This window comes from Halyomorpha halys, unplaced genomic scaffold, assembly GCF_000696795.3.
Source record: "Halyomorpha halys isolate HHAL.00 unplaced genomic scaffold, Hhal_1.1 Scaffold1032.1, whole genome shotgun sequence".
NCBI classification, from domain to species: domain Eukaryota; kingdom Metazoa; phylum Arthropoda; class Insecta; order Hemiptera; family Pentatomidae; genus Halyomorpha; species Halyomorpha halys.
The window spans coordinates 47,230-61,216 of record NW_027112167.1 but is presented as its reverse complement, the minus strand read 5'-3'; the positions used below and the strand labels follow the sequence as shown (position 1 = coordinate 61,216).

Sequence of the window (13,987 nt, the reverse complement as noted above, 5' to 3'; positions counted from 1 at the left end):
GAGAGAGAGAGAGAGAGAGAGAGAGAGAGAGAGAGAGAGAGAGAGAGAGAGAGAGAGGGGGGGGGCGCGTTAAAGTTTATATAGATATATTGAAACGTTGGTTAACTATAGATAAGTTTTTCTACTATTTTGATAACTTTATTGACAGCAACCCGGACTATATCGTAGCTAAATATCGTACCAATAGTTTTGAAACCTTTCAAAATAGTAGTTTTGTATACCGATGAAAACATCAATATTGGAAACGCTGAGTTTACTGGTAGCTCCTTAATGAGTTTTAAAAAGTTCTTCTAAGCATGAAGTTGATCTTCTTCCTAACTTGTATTGCTATTTTTCATATCCTGAACCATAGGATAAATAAAAGTCCATAAGAATTGTTAAGGATAGCAAAGGAATCAAATAACATAAATACCCTTCATTTTTCTGTTTGCTAAAGAAAAAAAAACTAATTTTTATGGAACGGTTCAAATTGAATCAATAAAATTTACAACATGATTAAAACCTTATGAAATGATAATTATAACGTATTTATGATTCAAAAGTAGTATCCATGTTATTCATCAAAATCATCAAAAGAGGACTTTTTCATTTTAAAGGGGTAATAATATATTCCGAAAAGTTGTTTCCCTTTGTTACCTGATCAGAAATAGAATTATCGTAAGGAACTTGACCTTAAAAGTTAAAGACGTTTTGTAGTGAAATTGAGACTCATGAAAAATTCATGGCGCAAAAACTGTTCAAACATTAAGGAGAGCCGTGAGATAACTTGATAGAATTCCAAATTAATCTTTCAGTTTTCTCTCCCGCACCCCCATTCTCTTGAACTGTTAATTAATTATTTTTTTAAGTAGAGCTAACCTTTGATTACGTACAGAGAAATTTTAGCTTCTTATGTAATTACCTTCCTAATTAATTGAAAAGTTAATTGGATTCGTGAAGATATTTATATTTTGGAAGGGAAAGTTAATCTTGCTCCGGATAAAATGTAATATGTTTTTGACTTCTCTATTAGCTTTTTGTATATTAACGATAAATTACACGCATCGTCGTAAAAACCAATTTAGAACCTCTTAAACGTACGTCAACCTACCTCTTGTTTAACGGTGAACTTCGTCGTTTAAGAAAAGTGGATCTTAAACATACGTTGATAAAACACGTGCTACAAAGTTTTCTTGATCATATGAAAATAGAATGAGGTGGGTTTACTTTCAAAACCATAGAGAGTTTCATGCTCAACTGATTCCATGAAACATTATCCGTCATCTACTGATTAATCATAAGTTTTTCCATAACTCCAGGATTTTTTGTACGTGGTAAATTTATCATAATTATATAGAAACTAACTTCTTTAGTATTCTATGCGCGTAACCGGTGATAGTTGTAATGGATAAGACACTTATGGGAGTGGTAGGAAGTAACAATGCTACACTAGACAGGATATAAAAATAAAAAGATTTTTTTTATTTTATTGATTGTTTATGGAAGAATGATAATTCAAGCTGTCACAATCAAAGGTATAATCATTAGTGTTATAATTTTTCTTTCATCTCATATATATACAGTTTAAAAAAAAATAAAAATTAAATGATGATAATAATAATAAAATTACACAAGATAAAAAAAAAATTAAAATAAAATAATAATATTCCAATTTCTAATAACCATAATAATAATAAAATTACACAACAAGAAGAAAACTAAGGGAAAAAAAATAAAAATTTAATGAGTTTATACAAAATGGTAATAATTATATGAATAACAAAATTACACAAGATAAAAAAACTTATTGAACATAAAATAAAATAATAACAATATACAAAAAGGTAATCATTAAATAATAATAAAAAAATTACACAACATGAAGAAAACTAGGAAAAATTAAATAAAAATGATATACAAAATGACATCAGTTATAATAATAACAAAATTGCGCATGATAAATAAAATAAAATGAAAATAGAGAAAATGGTAATTATAATAATAAAATTACAGAAAATTAAGAAAAATTAAACTATAACAATGTACAAAATGATAATAATAATATAGTTACACAATATAAACAAAATAATGGAAATAAATAAACTACGCAATAATCCCGATTCCCATTAAATTAAAGATACAAATTGGTCCCAGGGTAACATCTTTGTAGTTGGAGAATTATAAATACTCAAGATAATATGAAGAGTCGCTAATTAATATATGAAGAAAAGAAAAATATATCTTAGACTCTAATCCATCTACATACATACTATTTTTAATATACAATATTTTGTAAATACTCTAGGATATGTTTAAGCAGGATATATACAGCTCTGTACTCCAGCTGCTATCTCCTAACGGCTCACACTCCCACATGATTTGTTAGCATCTATCTCGGGTAAGTAATCAAGCTAAAGACAACGTGTTGACACCAACGATTACTCAGGTTATTATCGTAACAAATGGGCGGGCTGGAAGCCAACTGACACGACAGTCCAAATTGATGCGCTTCTCCTTGTGATTTACGACCTTGGTGAGGCAGGGGTATACCATACTGGACCCACGGCATGTAATCCATAATATTATACTCATAACCTATGTTCAGCTCATCATTTTATATATATATTGCAATGTACTGTCTCAGGATGCCAGGGTAATCGCTGAAGGCAATTATCCAAACATAAGTTAACTAATTAATTTACATCGAGTCCTGCAAAACTGTTATTATAATTGATTCTTTTCCAAAGCTTGTTGTGTGTTTAACTAGTTACCAATTAAATATCTTTATATTTATAAAATGTTTCCATTAATTATGCAATATAATAAGAGGTGGTATTGTGTAATATAATAGTAAATAAACTACATAAAGGAACTAAGTATTTATTTACAATTTATTGATGAATGATGTTATTAAAATGATTTAAATAAATGGTTGCAATAGTGCATGTCGAGGTATGTAGTGATGATGTCTTCACCATTGGTGTCGTGTTGCCATAACCGTGGGTGTTATCTTAGTCCTGGAGTTCCATTACTGAAGAGCCCTTCTTAGGACCTCTCCAAGTCCATGCTCTTCTCTAGCCCGTCTTGTTACTTCTGCTGGTCAAAATGCATCTTGCCCTCTCTTCGGTGTTCTTACTTCTTCTGTCTCCCCTGCTTCTCTCTCTTCGTCTTCAATCCCTCTTTTTCCAGGTCAGAACCCCCTCTCGTTCGTTTTCTGAACCTTATTTCCCATTGCCTATCATCAGCCACTAAGAAGAAAAATACGTTACAAGGTTTAGTTATACGTACAGACCTTTTCACCTGTGCCCCTTAGCCACCTGCAAAGTGCCCTTTGTTGACATACCCGGCACAGATATGACAAGTCATATGGCAGACTTTTATAATATTAATAATTGCTAATACCTCGATACATATATATATGTTAACTCCCCGTCAAAAGTATCACTTTGAAATATTTGATTTTTACGAAAAGGTCTGTTTATTTCATTATAAAGGAAGTTTCTGAAGTATAATAAACACTTTTAAACTGGATAAACATAAACAAGTTTTATTAAAATAAAATACAATATTACTTATAACAATATTTCTTCTAATAAACAAAAATTTACTTTTTAAAATTTTGCTTTTTTACAATTTCAACTTTTAAATTACAATTTAAATTTAATAAGGCGTATTACCCCCTATGGCTTCAATGATTGCTTCCACTCGTCTTGGCATACTTGTAAAAAGATTTTGGAGAATATTGCCCCACTCCCCTAATACAGCTGCATTTCAAGGTAGTTGGAGGTGAAGCTAGTGACGAAACCTTTCTTTTTGAGATAATCCCAAACGTGCTCCATCGGGTTAAGGTTAGAACATTTTGCTGGCCTATCAATGGTGTGGATTATTTATGGTGTTCAGGTACTTAGAAAAACCCTTACCCTGCGAGGACGGGCATTATCATGCATGAGTAACGATTCCGAGCCTATGAACGGAATAGAAGGCACTACATGAGAATCATTTCTACATATCTCAAAGCATTCAAGGCCCCTCCTTGGATTGTAACTTACTCGGTACTACCGCCCCAAAACATGATAGGACCCCTCTCCCCCTTCAAATGGCCCAGTTTCTTACGTACAGGACAGACTATACCGTTCTCCAGGCCTTCTCCAAACTCTTTCACGGTCATCTTGTCTGTTAAGGGCCACTCTCGTCTCATCAGTGAATAAAAGCTTTTCCATTCCTCCACAATCCAAGATTGGTGTTCCCTTGCAATCTCGATTTCTTTACGCGGTGTTCTGAGGTGAGAAAGGCCTTTTGAGCTGCGATTTGGCTCTCTCAGTCTTTTAACGACCGTTGATTCCAAAATTGATATCCCTCAAACACCAGCGATCTAGGTTTTATTGGAAGGACCAGTAAAATAAAAAAGAGAGAACAGACTTGAGGCAAACGAAAGATAAAGATAGAATTTGAAATGAATAAACCAAAATTCTATCGGGAACCAGCGGAACGGCCCCTCCCCGTTCCAATAATCCACTAGCCTAAGCCAATCAGGTTACAACCTTTATTGGACCTCTCACCTAACCTTATAATGCCAAAAGGCAATCCAAGATATCCTTCGTACCCAGCTATACATATAGCATACCTCTTATATGTACGTACCAAATACCCACTAAAATCTCCACAGGAGGGTATGAAAAGAGAAAAAAAAAACAAAAAAAAAAAACATAACCAACCAGGCATTCGATAGCGTCTCACACCCGCTCCTAATCCATAGGCTAGAGAAATACCAGTTTCCTGCCAATCACTGCCGACTGCTTAGAAACTATCTTACTGGCAGAACGTTCTTAGTACGAGTTGGTGAAGACCTCTCACCTCCAGCCCCCACCAACTGTGGAGTACCTTAGGACTCAGTACTGGGACCGTTGCTCTTTGTAATCTTCTAGCGCCAGGCCTAAACAGCCTCTCGCCTTTGGCCAGGAAGCTTCTGCCACCATAGTAGACGCTCTGAAGAAAGATGGCATAAGAATGAACCCTGCTAAGACCGACGCAATAGCCATGTCATTTCAGAAAGGGAAAAAGAGCTGCCTGCCCCAGAAATTTGTAGTGGACGAACAGTGACGAAAAATCTCCAATTCCATCCTATACCTTGGCGTGACGCTAGACCGTCATCTTACTTTCTCCCATCACGCCAAGGAGAGACTCAAGATAGCCCGTCTCAAATCCTATAGGCTGGACCACCTGCTCACATCTCCTCAACTCTCGCTCCGCCTTAAACTGCAGATTTATAAATCCGTTATAAGACCTACACTGCTCCACGGCGTCCCTCTTATGAGACACCTTTACAGAACTACAATAACTCGACTACAGGACTTCCAGGGATCTGTCCCCCGTAAGATCGTCCGGGAACCAAGCTCCAGTGGGTCAAAAACAGAGTTATACGTGAAGAGCTTCCACTGTGCCGGAGTATATAGGCCGACGGCACATCAAATTCTTTGATGGGTTGAAGGCCTGCTGCAACCCACTTTTCAGAGAGATCGTCCCTCCACCACGACCTGGGAGGTGGCAGAGCACTGTTCCCTTAGTCGACGTCCTCGACGAGGGAAGGCCTTAGACTCTTCAAGTCTGAGGTCTAAATTTTCACCTTTCAACCAGCGGAACGGCCCCTCCCTGTTCCAATAATCCACCGGCGTATGCCAACCAAGTTTACAACTTTCATTGGACCCCTCACCTAACCTTATAATGCCAAAAGGTAATCCAAGGTATCCTTCATACCCAACTATACATATAGCATACCTCCTATATGTACGTACCAAATACCAATTAAAATCTTTTCAGGAGGGTACGAAAAAAAAAAGAAAGAGCTCATAACCAAGAAAATCTCGAGAATTATGAGTATAGCAGTACTCTTGACGGGGTGTTTCCATTAAGTTTTAAATACTTAATGATAAAAACTTGTGACCTTGAATATCCACTTTAGAGCGAATCTCTTCCAACCTTCCTACAAGAGCGATCGACAGGGTCCTAAGGTTTTCTAAGTAAGCATGGGGCTTTACAAATGATTAATTTACAAATGAGGAGAACTCTATCGACAGTTAATATGTCCAGTTCTTATAAATGAGGTGTTACTTAAAAATCTATAACTAAAGATAAATTTTAATTTTTTTTAAATGTTTTACAAAGCAACATTAAAAAAAATTGGCTTACTTTAATAACATGCCACATAATAAATTTTCGAAGGTTATATATGCTATAATTCACATATACATATTGGCCTTTGAAAGTTATCTATGTATCTGCCGAAATTAAATAATATAAAGGTTGATAGCAATATAAATATATATAAAATATGGCAACCTAGCACAATTTATCTTATAGAAAGTTTTATTTTTATTCTTCCCAATAACCTTACAATATAAGCCCGCTCAGAACCCTTTGATAGCTCGGTAGTGTAGAAGTACGACTATAAACTCAGTAATTAAAAATTTAATTGACAAAATAATTCCAATTATAAAAGTTATGTAAACGAGACAAAATAACTAGATATAATTTTTTTTTTTTATTTCGCAGTTAACATATCATTAATTGATTTTCAATATTTATTTTATATTTTTATTAAAGAAAAGAAACAGTCGATATATTTATACATACTATTAATTTTATATACTAAATTAATAATATGAAAACCTCTCTTTTGATTGTCAATACAAAAAAATATAGCATAAATATAATATAAAATATATAATCATAAAAGCTCAAAATAACTTCAACAGAAAAATATTTCTTTGAAATTGTGTTCTTTTTAATCATTATTATATCTAGGTTTACTTGCTTTGATTATAAATTTCTTACATTAGCTGCCAGACTAAATTAAGTACGTCTCCTACCAAAACAAAAAACAATTGTGAACTGAACTACTAAATTAATTACTCACTTAATTAAATATTTGCTTATAGTATAACTAACATGTTTTATGTTTTGCATGAACCTGTGAAGATATGTTGTGTGAATTGTTATGCAAATATCTCAGATGTAAACGACAATTCATACGATAGTCTTTTTGTGAGCATTGTGTTCATGATAAGACTCTTCTTCTAGCTTTTCTTCCCTTTCCTAATGTCTCGCTTTCAGCTTCTTTATCTGCTGTTCCATTCTTAACGCATCAACGGTTTTTTCTCTATTTTTTCTTTTATAACTTACCCACTTGCTTTTTTCTGGTATTTCTTCTTTTTTCTTTCGTCTCATCGTTTGTGTTAATAAGATCATAAGTTATTCTTCTGTTTATCATTTATCATTAGATTTCTAGATATGATTTTTAAACATAAGAAGTGAGTCACATTGCCTAATACCCGAACAAACTGCAGAGGAGTTGCAATTTTTTTTTCTTCAACATTGTAAATTATTATTACTTATAATAAAAAATATATCTCATTTATTTATTTAATATCATACAGGTCTGGTGGGTCTTACATGGTTAATTTAAATGGTACATTTTTTTTTTTGTTTTTAACAATGGATTATGGGGAGGGGAGTATAGCCTCATACAAAAGACACCCCTAACTATATATAATATTATAAATAAACAAAGCAATTAAGATAAAATAAATAGATTCAAATAATAATTGTGAATAAAAGATAAAAATAAATTTAATAACAGAAACAATGATGTTTATGGATTTAACAAAATAAATAATTGGCTTCTATTAGAAAAAAAAAGAAAGTTAACTAAAAAAAAAGAAGAGAAAAAAAATCAAAATAAAATAAAATTTTAGAGTGACAATAAAAGAACTGTGATAAATATAGAATTTATAACAGGATGTCCTACAGCAGCCTGGGTTCCAGTCTTCGGGTTGTGGTTGGATTTCCCAAGTTGTAGGTCATTGGTCCTTTAACTGTAGGTAACTGGGAACAGAACTTCATAAACATTTTTTTTATTCCTGTTTTGTCTCTATTTTTAATTTCCGATGCAATTAGCTGTTTCTTATAAACCAAGGAGCATTCACTACAATTCTTACGATTTTTTTTTGTTTAAATATTGTAATTTTTTTTTTCGTAAAGAATTCCTCTCCCCAAACATTACTGCTATACATCAGCAGTGGCCTAAGCATTTTTTTAAAAATAAGAATAGTTCTTTCTAGTTTTAATTTGGATATATGAAATGTTGACTGTCACTCCCTAGTTTAAATCGTTGATTCTTGATGCTGGAGCATACATTTTAAAAATAATTATTCTATCTTCCATCAAAACTAAATATTTTCATATCTGAAGGAAAAGCAAGTTTTTAACTATTTTGGCTTATAAATACTTCGCAAAATTTTTGAAGAACTAGCATTTTATAAAGTTACTAAACGTGGCTGTTGGAGATAACCTAAATAGGCTTGATAGTTTACTAAAGTCAAGCTACGGGCTGTAAGCTGTTCCTGAGCAAACAGAGAGAGGCCAACTCAGCTAACTTGGACCTAAGGTGTTTCCTCTAGATCCTTCAAGAACAACACCAACAAAACAAATTTGACCAAATTTGTAATGAAGTTTAAATTCTCATTTAAATGAAATATAAGAATGTAATTGATATATATTTATATATAACTTTCTTTCGTGTCATCGATACATATGATATTTGTGCCAGAGGTCTATGGTTTAGAACGATACACGATACACCCAGCTATACATATAGGAAACCTATTAATACGTACATATATGTACGTACTAGATACCAATTAAAATCTTTTCAGGAGGATACGGAAAAAAAAAAAGAAGTGTCATCAATACAAAAATCCTTACGCTCTTCTTTAATTTATTTAACGGCTAATCGTTATAATAGTTAATCTTACTAATAATAATAACGATTTCTTATTAATTTGTCATACACATGTATCGCGTTATAAAGATAATTTAAAAAAAAGTATGAAATTCAAACTAAAAATTTAAAAATACGTTTTACTTTCATGTTTTTTATTTTTTTTTAAACGTTGATGATACTATTCCTGGATAGTTGGATTAATATTCTCTGGAGCAGTTTGGTTTGAGTTTTTTTATTTTTAACATTTTTTTTTAAAGCTCTTTGTTACATTTTTTATTGTCGATCGTTGAAAAAAGCTTTTCGTATATATTTATATACGATATCATGTCGGAGTATGAAACCATAAAAAAAAAAAAAAAAAATTCGAATATATCTACAATATTAATTATTGAAGATATATAGCCCGGAAAAAAGATTTAATCGAACACAAATGATGTTCCCTCTAAAATCGTTCTGAAAAACACTCAGGTTTTAAAAATATAAAGTCATAATTTTCGCCAAACCTACTTCAAAAAATTTGAAAATGAAATTTTGTTTCAGTTTTGAATTATAAGAGCTTTCGTTAAGTATTAAGCAGTGATTCATTGATAGCATTATTCAGATAAATGCCAACTAGAGCTTTTTTCACTTTGAGATTATTTTCTTAATAATGATTACTAATTTATCGTTATTTTTTAACAATTATTGAACATACATACATATTTACATATAGCCCTTGTTCTACAAAAACGCATCTTAGGATGTATTGATTTTTAGCCATTTTTGTAGCTTGATAATGAAACTCAAGGTTGGTTTGAAGTAAGCGTTTCAAAATCTGTATCTAGAGTAAAAAAAAATATTTTATTATAATAATATTTTTTATTTATTGATAGATATTACAATCTGCCACACAGTTGTGGGCAATAGATAATAGTGATGAATGATCTCATACATACTAAAATAAAATAAAATAAATTAAATAAATGAAAAAAAATCTTAAAATATATACAAACAGAAGAATAAACAAAATGAACATAATCAAACTATCTGTATGAAAAATAAATAAATAAAATAATACGCACTCTAATCAATATTTTATTACAGCCTGAATGTTAGCTATTTTTAAATAAACTTCATGTTATTCTAACCAGAGTCAAAACCTCCAAACGTACAATTGTAACCAAAAAGATAATGTTTTTAGTACGAAAAAAAAGGTTATAATATTTTTTAACGATCTTTACAGGATATGTTGCAGATGAGATATAAACAAAATAAAAAAATATATAACAAAAATTTAATAAATAAAAAATAAGAACACTTTAGTCCTCATCCTACTCAGCCTCTACAGACAGGCTCGATATAACTTTTAATTAACCTTGTGAACTTTTCTAATTAATCTGACTGATCCCAGTTTACGAAGCCGAATGATTGAAATCACTATCCTAACTACTATCAATCAATTGGCATGGATTAATTTTTATTGTTTTTAATTATTCAAACTTAGAAAGGAGGGCATTGCATAACAAGGGAGAACACTAATCTGTTTGACATACGACTTGAAAGTTTCTTATGGAGGCAACCCCATTGTCATCTCTCCTAATGACTGTTCCAACAACAGAAGGAGAAGGGGGGAGAGTTATGGTGTAATGGGTTTTTGTGGCTATAAAGTTTATAATGGGTATTATCTATTTTCAACCAAGTTTGGAACATGAAGAATATTAATTCGTGAGTAATATGATATGAGGTTACAAAGCATATTCCAAAGTTTTGGATCTAAGAAAAGTTTAATATATTTATATATATAATATTAATAATTTTTTTCTTAGCTGTTAATGATATATATTTTTGTGGATCTAGAGGATCAGAAATGAAGACAACCATATTGAGACAATGTTTCGCAACTTTATAACTTGTGTCTACATTGCCGTTATATAACTAGCTCAAGGTTTATGGCCATAACTGATCAACAAAACCAGTTTAAACTGGCTTTGTTGAATGTTTTACTCATTATGAGCTGAACCTTGGACTTCATAAATATTTTTAAAAAACGCAAAATATTTATTGCTTCCAGTCGAAGTATGTAGCATACAATGCTCAATTTTATTATTTTTTTCATAAACTAGTAAGGTAATATTCATCAGATTTACTGTTCGAAATTTTTTTTTTTTTACCATTGTTATAAGTAAATTAATTAATTGAATATCTGAGCAATTAATATATAATTTTTACACTTTCTTGAGACTGGTTATTATTATTTAAATAAATAAATTTTATTCAATTTCAGTCTCAAAACAATTTATTTTTGTTTATACGTCCGAAGTTTCAGCAAATTCAGCCATCCTCGAGAACATTCTTAATAAAATTTTAGAACCACATAAATTTTAAAAAGCTTTATGTAGGCTATTCTTCTCAGATCATTAATTTCAGTCTACAATTGCCCTATTTTGTCAATTTTTCACATTAAATTAAAAATTAAAACTTTTAATCACAGTCGACCTTCACTTTTATTATTTATCACAATATGATAAATTATAATGTCTAATATGATAAATTATAATAGTGAAGGTTGAATAGCCTGCATAAAAATTGATGTGGTTCTAAAATTTGATTAAGATAGTCCTTGAAGATGCCCAAAATGGCCAAAAGGTCGGACTTGTAAAAAGAAATCAAAATTGTTTTGAGACTAAAATCGGATAAAATTTATTTATTTTAACAATAATTTTAGAAATTTTGTCATAGAAAGAAATCTAGTTAATAATTTATATTGAAAAAAAATTCCCTATATTTTATTTTAAAAATATACTTATAATATAATTATTTTTTCAGATGGCTTTCCTGCAAAGCAGATCCATCTCCTTGGTGGACATGTACATTGATAATTCGGAACCGTCTGAAAATGTTGGACAGATACACTTTAGCCTTGAATACGACTTCCAGAACACTACCCTTATCCTCAGGATCTTAACAGTGAGTGATATAATTATAAAATTTATTATAATTGTAGTAATTTTATATTGCTTTTCTATATTTACTTACTATTCATAAACTTCGAAAATCAAAAGTAAATGTCATGTAGGCAACTGCCCTTCATTTAACGCCGTTCCAATGCATTTGTCAGTTACTTCTTTGATTTTCATTACCAGTTTATCACCAGTTGTTCAGTCCACCAGAAGGTTCTATTATTTGTTGGGTTGTAAGAAGGGGAACCTTAATTAGGTAAAAGTGCCGATGAACACCATCTACTGATACCAGAAACCAATAGTATTGGTGCTATCCATGGAAAACAGCAGAACTTATGGGTCTAATCCATAAGAAGTTTGGGCATGAAGACTTTGCAGGCACCTCTGGCCTGCTCTCACTCAGTTACAAACCCTTGAAGGAAACATGAACAGCCAAGCAAGCAGCGAGTGTGGCATACCGAACACTCAGCCTGGTCGGCACGCCATCTCAGCTGCTACATAACATCAGATGATCCCATATGGGGCCCAAAATAGCAGCACGCCAAGTAAAAAGAGCATTTTCATCTATTAGTAATACAAAATTGAGACCCATATATCATCAATTCAACACCAGAAATCATATCCCGTTCTTTAAATTTAATTTGACAATTATTAAAAATATTATTATTTCGGCCTAGAATTGAAAAAATATGAAAAGTTTGGATAGTACCCACTCTATCCAAACTTTTTATTTTTTTTCAATATATTGTTTTAATTCAATTTTGTTCGCACTTAATAATAACCCTTTAATTGCATCCCAAACTCTCCAATCCCATACCACAGCTCTTGAGGAATGGTGCCGTAATTGGAAGATTAAAATAAATACGATCAAATCACTTTTACCCTTCTGACTTACAGTACCCTTTAATAATGTTCCTCTTACCCCTGTAGAGCAGATCCTTGGACCTTGGACTGCAAATGAAGAAAAGTCTAGCCTGGATCCTCACAGAAGACTGAAAAGATAGGAAACTGCACGTCTATTCCGACTATCACAGAACTTACTAGACAAACGGTCTAAACTTCCAATCTACGTGACTGTAATAAGGCCAATCTGGATATACGGAGTTGACCTTTTGGGATCCAATAAACCTTCGAATTCCTCTCGTATCCAATCTAAAATCCTTAATGGTTCTGACATTGTGACACAAAGACCTCAATGTACCATATGCTGGTTATTCAGCCGGAACAACATACTATTATAAACTCACTAACCGTTCAAACCCACTAGTTTTTAACCCTGCTTCATCTTCCATTCCAGACAATCCTCCAAGGCGCTTAAAAAGAAGATGGCCATTATACCTACTAATGTAAAAACCTGATTACAGTGCTACCTGTATTTTATCTACACGCCTGTATCACTCCATTATTAACTAAACACAAAATTTACTGGTATGTATATAAATATAAACAAAAGAAAACAATCTTACTTTCATCTTGAACTAAATCCATAGTTAAATGGAGTGTACTTCAAAATGTGATTCAGGCATTACTCCAACATAAATCGGAATCTGGACTCTCAGATCAAAACTCCAGTATTCATATTTTTTAAACGTAATTTTTGAAATTTATTTATAATTATATTGCTTTTTTGTCTAATATAGTAATTCAAATATAAGAATAAAGTAAAGTATAAAAAAGTTTATTGCTTAGGAATGTTCAATTTTGCTTTAATTTACGTATTAATTTTTTACGAAAAATAATTTAGATAGCGATTATAACCAATACTAGTGATTAATGTAGATGACAACAAAGCCATCTGATGATGATGGATATACATAGATAAAAAGAGGAATAGAGTTGAGGGAATAATGAATTAATTGTATCGCACTGATTTAGGGGTACCCCCCCCCCATGATGAAGTGGACCCCCTCCGGAGGCAGTAAACAAGTGGAAGTACGGCTGACCTATCGATTTCAAGCAGATAAATCTACCTGAAAGTTGTTTGTTTCCGCTCTCCTAATGTCGCGCCAACTCCTATCTATACATTTCTGTTATTTATTCTCCATACTGCTCCTTCTGACATTTAATAATATCCTTACTAAATGCTTGAATCATTATAACTACTAATAGTAGTGGTGGACTAAAAGTTGAGTTCTGGAATATTCCATTAAATAAATAAATATGCTTACCGATTCTCAATTACATCAAAATCTATTTTAACGTTATTACACAGAGACTTACTTGGAATCCACACACAAGACTGAAACGACAAGAAACTGCTCGTAGATTCCGATTGCTACAACACATACTT

At 31.9% G+C, this 13,987-nt stretch overlaps 1 protein-coding gene across 2 annotated transcripts in view; it reads left to right on the top strand.

The window, feature by feature from the left end:
• The window catches only part of LOC106687950 (uncharacterized), a 161,600-nt gene extending 149,805 nt beyond the window's left edge, over positions 1-11,795 (top strand). For both annotated transcript variants that reach the window (XM_067050176.1, XM_014432148.2), the window contains one exon: positions 11,564-11,795. In XM_067050176.1, coding sequence (XP_066906277.1) covers positions 11,564-11,782 — 219 coding nt within the window. In that variant the 3' untranslated portion in view covers positions 11,783-11,795. The remainder of the gene's footprint in view (positions 1-11,563) is intronic.
• Positions 11,796-13,987: the final 2,192 nt, after the last annotated feature.